This window comes from Ahaetulla prasina, chromosome 8 (genome assembly GCF_028640845.1).
Source record: "Ahaetulla prasina isolate Xishuangbanna chromosome 8, ASM2864084v1, whole genome shotgun sequence".
NCBI lineage: Eukaryota > Metazoa > Chordata > Lepidosauria > Squamata > Colubridae > Ahaetulla > Ahaetulla prasina.
The window spans coordinates 93,471,451-93,484,286 of NC_080546.1; the positions used below are offsets into that span (position 1 = coordinate 93,471,451).

Genomic DNA, 12,836 nt, shown 5'->3' on the forward strand with positions numbered 1-12,836 from the left:
TAAAATGGACAGCTAACATCAAAAACATCATCAAAAAAGCACAACAAAGAATGTTCTTTCTGCGCCAACTCAGTAAGCTCAAACTGCCCAAGGAGCTGCTGATCCAATTCTACAGAGGAATGATTGAGTCTGTCATTTGCACCTCTATAACTGTCTGGTTCGGTTCTGCAACCCAACAAGAAAAACACAGACTTCAGAGGATTATTAGAACTGCAGAAAAAATAATTGCTACCAACCTGCCTTCCATGGAGGACCTGTATACTGCACGAATCAAGAAGAGGGCCGTGAAAATATTTGCAGATCCCTCGCATCCTGGACATAAACTGTTTCAACTCCTATCCTCAAAACGACGCTATAGAGCACTGCACACCAGAACAACTAGACACAAGGACAGTTCTTTCCCAAATGCCATCACTCTGCTAAACAAATAATTCCCTCAACACTGTCAAACTATTTACTGAATCTGCACTACTATTAATCTTCTCATAGTTCCCGTCACCCATCTCTTTCCACTTATGGCTGTATGACTGTAACTTTGTTGCTGGCAATCCTTATGATTTATGTTGATATATTGACCATCAATTGTGTTGTAAATGTTGTACCGTGATGAACGTATCTTTTTTTATGTACACTGAGAGCATATGCACCAAGACAAATTCCTTGTGTGTCCAATCACACTTAGCCAATAAAAAATTCTATTCTATTCTATTCTATTCTATTCTATTCTATTCTATTCACTTAACAAGTGTGGCAAGAAAAAGTTGTAAAATGGGGCAAAATTCACTTAATGAATGTCTCACTTAGCAACAGGAATTTTGGGGCTTAGTTGTGGTCGTAAGTCAAGGACCACAGCCAGCTGCTTTTCCAGCCCTATTTCCATTGAGGGTGCTTCCTTATCTACCTATTTTCTGGGACTTTCCGGGAAGGGCACAAGAGGTTTGGCAGAAGAAGATGCCAGGCCAATTTTCTGCAAATCTGAGGATGGATGTTCACTTCTCTCCTCTTGAAAACTCTCCTAGGCACAAGTTGCGAGATATCACATCAAATATGCTTCAGTAATTATTTTTGGCTTATGGCCAGCAGTGCATGCACTCATTAATTCTTAAATTTGGCTGAGGCACGAAGGCAACAATCACAAGCGTTAATTCTGCTGAAAACAGTATTAAATTAATAGCGCTCTAACCTCCCCTCCAGATAATAACAGATAATTGAGGTTGATTTTTTTTTAAAATAGTATGTAGCCTAATAGAATCAAGAACACTAATTAAAGAAAATGGAAAGAAAACTGCTGATGAACGGCCAATCTCTTCAAAAGAACAATATCATATAGAATGTCTATTTTGCTCATGCTGGAGATAGTATCAGAGACGTATTTGGGGCTTGGTGCTGAAATCTTCAGAAAAATGACTTAACATTAATATTCAAATAATCCTTAATAGGGACCCTTTGCGATTCTTTCCCGCTGAGATTAGTGTAATATTTCAATTAATACAATAAGTCTTCATTTTGCTCCACAAGCCTTTTTTTTTAAAAAAAAAAATTAAACTTCAATGGAATGATTGTACTTCAAACTGCATTTGAGTTGCCAAAATTTTGCCCTGTGTAAAATGAATGCCGCAATTAAAGTAATTGGGTAATTCATCAGTAGGATTGTTCTTAATACGCTTGAGTGAATCTGAAAGTATCTGGAGGATGGTGGGGAAAAGGGGCAGGAAAGGAAAATGGAAGAAGCATAATCTCTCCATCTGGGTATCCAAGAGAAGAAAGGGGGTATTTTGGAGGGATGCAAAATTTGGTTTAATCAAATTTTGAGAGGCAGCAGGTGGTTAGCGATTGTTTAATGGATCACAATGGAAAAAGTCTTATTGTTGAAGAACCCTTTGGTTCTGGTAAACAACGCGTCATTTTTCCTCTATCAACTAGAGACAGTCCTCATTTACCAACCGCCTTGTACAATGACCATTTGCCCTTACAACGATGATGAAAAAGTAACTTTGCAAACAGCCAGTTAATAACAACAACAACAACAACAACAACAACAATAATAATAATAGAAGAGTTGGAAGGGACTTTGAAAGTCTTGTAGTCCAACCCCCTGCCCAGGCAGGAAACTCTACACCAGGGGTGTCCAAACTACGGCCCGCGGGCCAACTGCGGCCCGCGGGTCAGTTTTTATTGGCCCGCAGCAAATTCTCGGTGGACAATGGGGTGCGGCCCCCGTCCTGGCCCCCAAGGAAGCCGCCGCTCGCCCGGTTGCAGATGCGGGGAAGCTCCGCTGAGGCAACCCCCGCCCACCCGGGGCTGCGGGCTGGCCATTCCGCCACTGGGCTGTAGGGGGCGCCCGGGACGCCCACGGCTGCAGCCCGGCCCACCAGACAGAGAAGGAGGCGGGCGGGCGGCAGAGCTGCCAGCGCTGCTCCGGGCGCCCTCAGCTCGCGGCGCCGCGCAGGTAGGCTCTCCGGGCGGGTCGGCAGAGCAGGGCTGGACGGGCGGGGGAGCGGAGCGGAGGAGGATGGGAGGGTCGAGCTGCTGAGTGGGCCCCGCTGCCAGGGCTGCCGAGGGTCCGGGTGGGAACGGGACGCTTCTGCTCCCGGAGAACCTCCGGGCGGGGGCAGCGGCGGGTTGTCCCTCTCCAGCCACTGCCTCCCCTCCCCGGCGATGCAGCTCAGTTGGTGGGAATCCCTCGACGCCTGGTGAGGGGGGGCGCAGCTGAGTTGGGGCCTTGTCCGGGAAGCTGAGTGACCAAGGAGGCTCTGGGAGAGAGCCAAGAGACCCACCCCACCCCACCCCCCGTAGTGTTGCCACAGCTGGGGAAGATGGCAACGTCCTGGGATGCTGGGATGCCCAAGGGGGATGAAGCCCTTCCTCGCAAAGAGTCTTTGGGGCCCAAGGCAGCTTGGCCGGCCGGTGGCCCCTGTGCCCCATGGGGCATTGCCAGGGTCGTTCCTCCAAGGGGCCAAAGCCTCCTGGCTGACCCACAAGGCCCTCGGAGGGGGAGAACAGCCGGCCTTCCTAGCACAGCGCTGCCTCTTCCCAAAAGGGAAGTTTGTTTGTTTGTTTGCCTTTGAAGGTGTCTCTCACCCGCTTGGCTTGTTTCGTTTCATTTTGTCTGCCTCTGAGAAGGACTGGCTGGCTGCAAAACTCTTGTGGCTTGAGGCTATTGTGCGCACTCTGTACATGGGCCCCAGCTGCCCCTCGGAGCAGCTTCAAAGCCCTTTGGGGGCTCTGCTCCCAAACCTGTGCCCAAACCGAGGGACCCTTGGGGGCTTCTTTGCATGCTGCAGGATCTCCCAGCGTGACAGTTTTGCACCCTGCAGACTGATAGAAAGCAGCTGGGACTCCCCTGGCGGAAAAGAAGAAGACCAGCATCGAGAAACAGGTGAGGGCGGCGAGGGGCCGAACAGCGTTGGTGGGGGGAAGTGTGCAGAATGTCTCCAGACAAAAACTATATCGCACTTTTGACCAGTCCTCACACTTATGACCGGTCATCATTTATGCCTGTTGCAGCATTTTGTGCATAGGGACTACTCAGAGGGCTGAAAAAGTTATTTTTGACCTGTCCTCACACTTTTGACTGGTCCTCACACCTACAACTATCTTTGCATTTTGCACCCTATCTTGTAACTGTGGTGAAGAGAAGCAGTTGTGAAATGAGTGATATGGTTGTTAAAAATGCTGCAATGGGCATAAATGTGAGGATGGTCATAAGTGTGAGGATTGGTCAAAAATTACTTTTTTTAGCCCTCTGAGTAGTTTCTATGCCCATAGCCACATCCACTCAGTCACATGAGCAGTTAGCCACGCCCACCAGTCACATGACCACCAAGCCACACCCCAAAATAAGCCACGCCCAAAGAACTGGTACAAAAAAAATTACACCCCCCCCCCCGTGGCCCGGGCCTTGGTTTATTTTTCTGTATTTGGCCCTCACTCAAAAAAGTTTGGACACCCCTGCTCTACACCATCTCAGTCAGATGGTTATCCAACATTTTCTTAAAAATTTCCAGTTGGAGCATTCACAACTTCTGCAGGCAATTTGTTCCACTCATTAATTGTTCTGTCAGGAAATTTCTCTTTAGTTCTAAGTTGCTTCTCTCCTTGATTAGTTTCCACCCGTTGCTTCTTGTTCTACCCTCAGGTGCTTTGGAGAATAGTTTGACTCCCTCTTCTTTGTGGCAACCCCTGAGATATTGGAACACTGCTATCATGTCTCCCCTGGTCCTTCTTTTCATTAAACTAGACATATCGAGTTCCTGCAACCATTCTTCATATGTGTTAGTCTACAGTCCCCTAATCATCTTTGTTGCTCTTCTCTGCACTCTTTCTAGAGTCTCAACATCTTTTTTACATTGTGGCGACCAAAACTGAATGCAGGATTCTAAGTGTGGTCTTACCAAGGCATTATAGTGGTATTAACACTTTACTTGATCTTGATTCTATCTCTCTGTTTATGCAGCCCAGAACTATGTTAGATAGCGCCCAACGTTCAAGTCTGTCAAGATCCTTCTGTATCTTGAGCCTATCTTCTGGAGTGCTGGCTATTCCTGCCAGCTTGGTATCATCTGCAAATTTGATGAGTTCCCCATCTTTTCCCCTCGTCCAAGTCATTGATGAAGATGTTGAAGAATACTGGGCCTAAAAGAGAGCCTTGGGGTACCCCACTGCATACTTCCCTCCATTTAGATGCAGTTCCATTGAGGACTACATGTTGAGTGCAGTTGGTCAGCCAGTTACGAATCCATCTGGTGGTGATGCTGTCTAACCCACATTTTTCTTTTTATCTAGTAGTAGGTTATGGTCTACTTTATCAAATGCTTTACTGAAGTCCAAGTAAATTTTATCAGCAGCATTCCTCTGGTCCACTAATTTTGTCACTTTGTCAAATAATGCAATAAGATTAGTCTGGCATGATCTGTTTTTGACAAACCCATGTTGGCTTTTGGTTATTACTTTGTTTGCTTCTAGGTGTTTGGTGATTCGTTGCTTGATTATCTTTTCCAGAATCTTCCCCGGTATTGAGGTCAGGCTGATAGGTCTGTAGTTTCCTGGATCTGTTTTTTTTCCTTTTTTGAAGATGGGAACTACATCAGCTCTTTTCCAGTCCTCTGGCAGCTCCCCTGTGCTCCAGGATCTTTGAAAGATATAGTTCAGTGGTTCTGAGATCTCGTCTGCCAGTTCCTTCAGAACCTTGGGGTGTAATCCATCCGGTCCTGGTGATTTGAACTCGTCTAGGGTAGACAGGTGTTCACTTACCATTTTCTTCCCTATTTTAACTTGTGTTTCTAATCTGTTTTTTGTAGTGCTGTTTTTGATAGGTTGGATTGTTTTTTCCTTTTGTGTAAAGACAGATGCAAAATATGAGTTAAGTAGATCTGCTTTCTCCCTGTTGCTTGTCATCTTCTTGCCACTTTCTCCCAGCAATGGACCAATTGTTTCCTTGACTTTTTTCTTGTTTTTAACATGTTGGAAGAAGCTTTTTTTTGTTATTTTTTACTTTTGTCACAAGCCTGTGTTCATTGTGAGCTGTAGCTTTCTTCACTTAATCTTTATAGGCTCGGGCTATTTGCTGATATTCTGCCTTAGTTATTTGCCCCTTTTTCCACTTTTTATACTTGTCCTTTTTGTCTTTCAATTTGTCAGATAGTTCTTTATGCAGCAATGCTGGTTTCTTTTGAGATCTATTATTTTTCTTCTTCATTGGTATTATGCTAGACTGGGCTTTTATAATCTCACTTTCCAAAATTTCCCAAGCTTCTTGAGTTGTTTTCCCCTTGAAGATTCTCATCCATGGAATCCTTCTCAAGCTCTCTCTAAGTTTATTGAAATTAGCTCTCTTAAAATCCAAGACTCTAGTTTGACTTTGTTCTACTACTTGTATTATTATATAAAACAAATTATATAAAAAAGTTATTATATAAAACAAAGATTTTTTTTACTTTTTCTCCAACAGGTTAGGTGCTAACAAGTAAAAATTACAAAGTAAAAATTACAAAGATATTCAGAATGTGCTGTCAAAAACACCATCTAGCTTGGAGCCACGCAGTTCGCTTCTCTTCCCCCTCTTTACTGTTAGCTTTCTATTTTTAAAAGATGGATTCCGATACAAGCTTACACCAGGTCGTGATCCCACAACAGACGCTGTAACTAGAAGCAACACCATTAGCTGTAATGAAACGGTTTTGAACTTTGGTGTATTTATTTTGTAGTACTAGCTTTATAATAAGGCTAGTTAGTGTCTTCTCTCCTTTGTAGTCACCAAGCAAACAGGGTAAAAATAGAAACTTTGGACACAAAAATCATGCTTAAAAACCCACTTTATGTTTTTTTTTAATGCCTTATAAGTGGTCTGAAGACCGTTCTTTTGCTTTGCATTTCTATTTGTAGAGAAAACAGAAACCTCTGGCAAAGAGTTATTATTATTGATAGGATTCCTTAGACAGAGACTTGAGTTGGGAGATACCATTCCAGACAAGCAGCATCCATGGATGTTTGTGTTTGTGAAAATTGCCAAGGTAGAAAAAACACAATATACACAAGGGGTGGGACTTCGGTTGTCATGCCATGTCTGCCCACTTCCCTTTGACCTTTTTGGATTTTTCTTCTGCTCCAGAATGAAAAGTGAATGAAGAGATAAGCTTTGTGAAACTGAAAGCTTAAAATACCCTTGTGAAGGTTGTTTTGCATGGCTCCAGTAGATCAGGCATTAAACATTTGTACTATTACAACTCTACTATATGCTATACTATGGCCAGTTTGGTCTGGCGGTTAAGGTACCAGTTTAGAAAGCAGGAGACCATGAGTTCTAGTCCCACCTTAATCAGCTGGGGGGAGTTTGGGCCAATCACCAGGAGATGGTGAGTTCTAGTCCCGCCTTAGCCATGAAAGCCAATTGGATGACTCTAGACCAGGCACTCTCTCTCTCTCTTTCTCTCTCTCAGCCCAAACCACTTCACAGGGTTGTTGTTGTGGGGAAAACAGGAGGAGGGAAAATGTGTTGAGTATGTTTGCCGCCTTGAGTTATTTGTGAACAATAATAAAGGCAGGATACAAATAAATAAAATATATACTATGGCGCATGTTTCTTGGAATTCTCAGAAAAAGTTTGAAATTGGAATTCGAAATGTAGAGTCATACCTGGAGTAGGTACCCTACATTCCTGCACAGCCACGGTTCATCAGCAGCTCAATGTGTGAACTCCTAGGATTCCCCAGCCAGAAAGGGGTCCACACTTAAAATTATTTGGGGTGACAGGATGCATGGTGATGTATTGGTGTAGGCTTAGAAAGTGTGAGTTTTGTTTCTGAAGCTCGTTGGAGGAACTGTTGTTGTTAAAGTGGCCTTCACACAACACTGTTCTAAAAGCAGCAAAGTGGACTTTCTGAACTGTATTTTTCTCTGCCCTGTAGGAAAAGAGAGAAAGGCAGGCCCAGACATAATAAAAGCTCAATTGGTGAGACATTTTCCTCCTTACAAATACCTTTTCCTAGTAAAAAACTTTCTCAAGGTGTCTGTATCTTTTTCATGCCCCCCGGAAGAATCAGTGCAGTATTTTTTTTTTCTTTTTACAAATGTTTTCTTGGAAAAATGAGTCATCTTTAAAGGCAAGAACTAATATAAAAGGCGGCTGCATTTGATTTAAGATTCCTGCGTTAAACAGATGAATTGTGCTATCCCCTCCTCACGTTTCCCAGGACACAGGAAAGTCAGGTCGGTGAGGGAATAAAAACATTTGCCCCACAGAATTCAAAACAATTTGATCCGAATGATGTAAATGGCTCTTTCACTTTGGGAAAAAAGGATCTATAACTTTAGAGGAGTAAGAGATTTCGAAATGATGGCCGTGTCAACTCTGGGATGCTTTGATGCACTTCAATCAAGGACGCTTGAGGGGGAAAAAGTGTTTTCATGTCCTGCTATTCTATGATGTGACAGCCACGCTCATTCTTGGATGCCATCCCTGAAGTCTGGAGAAGTTTTAGATAAGTTACATGTTTCCTATCAGATATGAATAGCAAAGAAGCGTTAAAAGGCTCCACGTTTCATTCATCGCAAGGGACCTTCAACAAGAGACCGGTTTATTAGCCAAGGAATACAAAAACTAAATTCCTCCATAGGGCTCAAAGGATGGTTTGTGAGCTGTCTCTACAGGTCGTCCTCGACTTATGACCACCCCAAAATTTCTGCTGCTGAGTGAGACGTTGGCTAAGTGAGGTTTTGCCCCATTTTACAACTTTTCTCGCTGCTGTTGTTACGTGAATCACTGCAGTTGTTCAATTAGTGACCCGGTCGTTAAGCGAATCTGACTTCCCCATTGACGTCGCTTGTCAGAAGTTTGCAAAAAGGGATCGCCGTCATAAATGTGAGTCACTTGCCAGGCATCTGAGCTGTCATCACGTGGCCAATGCAGTGGTCTTAAGTGTGAAAAGCGGTCGTAAGTCCCTTTTAGTGGTGCCACTGCAACTTTTGGACGGTCGCTAAATGAACCTTTGTAAGTCGAGGACTACCTGTATCAACGGATTTGTACTTGGGCCAGCAGCCAGTCACTCACAGAGCTTCAGAGCAGGAAGAGGGGGGGGGGAGGTTTCCATTCCTACTTGCAGGGAGCAGATTTTGAGCCAGGAAACCGGAGGAAGGAATATAGTTGGGTAGAGCCTGATTCCTTCTGCAGGCCATCGTTTCTCTTGACCCTTTGAAGCTTCTGAAATCATTGTGTGAGTTTGTGAGTCTGGAGAGCTGGAGAATAGGCCTCTTATTCATTCGCATCTCTGCCCCCTTTCTTTAGGAGTGTCCCAGTGGGGTTGTTAATGAAGAGACCTTCAAAGAGATTTACTCTCAGTTCTTCCCACAGGGAGGTGAGTCCTTTGAGATAAGTAGTCCGCTTTGCATGTACATCCATCCCCCTTACCTCTCACGGCTTTGAAATCCAGGGCGGGGGCGGGGAGGGGAGGTCTTGGGAATTCAGTCGCTTATGCCTTTTCATGGGAGGTTGGAAAGATTTCTTGGGGTTTCGTTCAAGGGTGTCTTCTGTCTTAGCCACAGGATACTTGTTCGAGAATACTCTGTATTTGGGTTCAAATGTATTATTTGTTTTATACTGCTTCTGTGCCAAATTAGCTTGAAAGGGGGAGGAGGAGGGAGAGGGAGGAGGAGGAGGAGGAGGAGGAGGAGGAGGAGGAGGAGGAGGAGGAGGAGAGAAGGAGGAGGAGGAGAGGAGGAGGAGGAGGAGAAAGAAAAGGAGAAGAGGAGGAGGAGGAGGAGGAGAAGGAGAAGAGAAGAAGAAGAGAAGGAGAAGGAGAAAGAAGAGAAGGGAAGGGAGAGGAGGAGGAAGAGAAAGAAAAGGAGGAGGGAGAAGAGGAAGGAGGAGGAGAAGTGGAGGAGGAGAAGAGGAGGGAGGGAGAGGGAGGAGGAGAAGGAGGAGAAAGAGAAGGAGCAGGAGGAGGAGAAAGAGAAAGAGAAAGAGGAGGAGAAGAAGAGGAGGGAGAGAGGAGGAGGAGAGGAGGAGGAGGAGAAGTGAAGGAGGAGGAGGAGAAGAGAAGGAGAAGGAGCAGAAGGAGAAGAAAGAGAAGGAGGAAGAGGAGGAGGAGGAGAAGGAGGAGGAGGAGGAGGAGGAGGAGAAGGAAAGATTCTAATATTCACTCTGGGAAGGTTTAGATGAAGAAATAACTTTTCAACAGGGCATTTAAAGGATATAGAATGTGCATCCAAAATTTCAGTGGGGAGAACATTCTGGGGTGGACCAGAGAAAAGAGCCATCCATTGGCAGCTGGAATAAGCTGCTGCCATATGGCAATGATGATCCCTGATGATCTATAATGAGAAAAAACTTCTGCCTTGAATGGTTCAGGGTCTTGCAAGTGGCTTGGTAGCCAATCAGCAGCTGGCGCAGTTGGTACTCCTAATGCCCGCATCCTGCACCAGCTCCAGGTTTTCAGGTCAAGGAGAAAGGGTGGGTTACAGCAACCTAGGTTTGAGGTTAGCAACCCACGAATAGCTAAAGTTAGGCTGATCGTGTTCAGGAAATGATCCAGTTGATATACTAACGGAAGATGGCCGCAGACTCTCCTAGTCATGGAGACCAAAATGGACCTCAATAAGAGGGATAAGTCTAGGAGCGCCCCAGATGTTCTTCCAGCTATAAAACTCACCAAGGACATTTACATTCCCCAGTTCCTGAACCCAGGTCCCATCGAGGTCTGCATTTTTTTTTTTTTGCAATTCATTTTATTCTTCTGCATCTTCTATCACTTCACTCTGGCTCAGCATTTCTGCTGTAACTGATGTTATGGGAAAGTATAGATGTCCATGAATTGCTTGCTTAATTTAATTACATGTTATTTATTTATTTATGGCAATTTTGTACCACCCAATCCAATGAGTTTAAGTACTATCTTAAAAAAGGCATCCCAGCGGGGAAAATATACATATCCCACAAAAACATAATGAAACATTTAGTTCCCAAACCCAACCGTTGAAAAGCAGTGGAAATGATTTAGTGCTCCACAGTTGCCATGATTTGGGAGAAGGTCATCAAATGGTATTTTCTGATGTTGGCTTAACCTATGGGCACACCTCCTTCAGGTCTGGTGGCCCTGCACCATCATGTAAAGACATGTTGACTTCTCCCTGGTCCCACCCGGGCAACCTCCCCAAAAATAAAATCCTAAAAGATGGGCAGTGGTCCATGGTGTACAACCAGACACCACAGCTCATTTTGAAAGCTCAGGAGAAATGAAGAAGGAAATACATCAAACTCGTCAACATTTCCCTACATTTTCTTAGTACATATAATTCCGAAGTCACAACAGGTAATCTTGCAATCCTGGAGAAGATTTTGGAAAGGGTGGAGGCCTTAATTGGTGATTCTCCTTTAGAGTAATTAACTGTACACCAATATGCAGGTGGAACATCTCTATTTTTAGCTTCTGATTTGTTTTACACAAGCTACATAGATCTACACTCTAGGAATGAAGACTAAAAGAATGAGAGCAAAGTATGTTGTATTTAAACATGCATACATAATAGAATATCAAATCTGAATGTTTTGCATCATAATGACTATAATTATATTTGATCCATAATTAAGTTTTGAAAGAAAAGAACTGCAATGAATATTATTAAGTTTTGTTTCATTTTTGAAGGGTCTTATTAAGAAAACAGTAGAAATAAAGAAAACAGAAAAAGGAACAGATACACTTTTATTAGGTTTTAATACCCAGCTTGCTACCAAGATCTTCTCTCTACCTTTGACAGGCAAGGTGGTACGAAAAGCAGGAATTGGAAAGGAGGAAAAAAGAAATGCACCTTCAAGAATTAAGCCAGATAATCTAGACACATACATTGTAATATTGTGACCAACAGTTCTTCTCAAAAAAGTTGAATTATTGTCCCAAAGATGTTTTTTCAGGAGGCAACTGGACTTTCTTTGTTTTTCCTTGAAGATGTTTCGCTTCTGATCCAAGAAGCTTCCTCAGTTCTGATTGCAGCCAGAGCTGAAGAAGCTTCTTGGATGAGAAGCAAAACGTCTTCAAGGAAAAACCAAGCAAGTCCAGTTGCCTCTTGAAAAAAAGCACCTTTGGGACAACCATGACCTGGATCAGGGACCTCCAACCTTGGCAACTTTAAGCCTGGAGGACTTCAACTCCCAAGTTTTGCTGGCTGGGGGATTCTGGGAGTCGAAGTCCTCCAGGCTTAAAGTTGCCAAGGTTGGAGGCCCCTGACCTGGATGACGGAGAACCTCCATTGACACATGGACTGTATTCATCTATCATTATTCCTCACATTGGATTAGCCTTAAATTTTGGGAGCCAGGCAGAGTTGACCCATCTCTGAAAAGTGAAAGTTAGCTCCCGTGTCTCCTGCAGTTACCAAAATTCAAAGCCACTTGGCAGAGAGAAGCTGAAAAGTAGTGCTGTGTCTTGCTAAAAAAAAAAAAGAGAGAGAGACTTGTGTGCTCCCTTCTTGGCTGACTAATAAAGAATTACTCTTTCATTAATAGTCAAGATGCAAGGAGGAGAAAAGAAATTCTACAAATCTCTTCTTATTCGGAGCCACATAATGAGAACTGGCAAAGCGTCAGACGATTCCTTATAAGCTCTCCGTGGGGTGATTCTTTCTCTCCCACAGAATGCTATGTTAGGAGAGGCAGGGAGAAATCCAGAGGCCATCGAAATGTGTCGCTCAAAGCCTGAAGTGGAGGCAAATGTGGGGTATCCTACTGATCTCCGTGGGTCTCCCTTTGTTTCATAAGGCACGTTGCTTTCTTTTTCCTTAGCTGACTTGACAGCTTTCCACCATCAGTAAATAATTTCTGGCTCTTGCACAGATTGGTACAGTCAGCGTAGATAATAAAGCTGTTTTTTGCTTATTATTATGGCTCCTTCTCATTCTCTTACTGAAACCAGCCAACTATCTTTTACTTAAGCAGGAGGTTTTATCAGCTGCCTGCGCCCACAATCCCAATGCTGCAATCTTGGTGCGCGTCGGCGCAAGGCGTTCTCCTATATAAACTTCTTTTTCCCGTCTCGTTTTCCCGAACAAATTAGTTTGAGGGCTTCCTCCATGTTGGTCTTCTGTCCTGTGCATATTCGCTGAGATGTTTTTCTGCCAAGTTCTGAACCAAGTCCGTACAACTATCCTCAGGGACATTCCTTCCTCCATTTCTCCACCTGAACTGGATGGAAAGCCCTCAAGAACATAGAACTGACGCAGCCAACATCTTGTTGCTTTTATGAAATGTTTTAGTGGGGGTTTTGTTTGTTTGTTTTTAAGCTTTTTAAGGAGAGATTGGACAACCATTTGTCCAGATTGCTCTCCTGCTTGAGCAGGGGGTTGGACTA

At 44.0% G+C, this 12,836-nt stretch overlaps 1 protein-coding gene across 6 annotated transcripts in view; it reads left to right on the plus strand.

The window, feature by feature from the left end:
* KCNIP4 (potassium voltage-gated channel interacting protein 4) overlaps positions 1-12,836 on the plus strand; it is a 390,676-nt gene that overhangs the window by 363,408 nt on the left and 14,432 nt on the right. For all 6 annotated transcript variants that reach the window (XM_058192110.1, XM_058192113.1, XM_058192109.1 and 3 more), the window contains one exon: positions 8,783-8,852. In XM_058192110.1, coding sequence (XP_058048093.1) covers positions 8,783-8,852 — 70 coding nt within the window. The remainder of the gene's footprint in view (positions 1-8,782; positions 8,853-12,836) is intronic.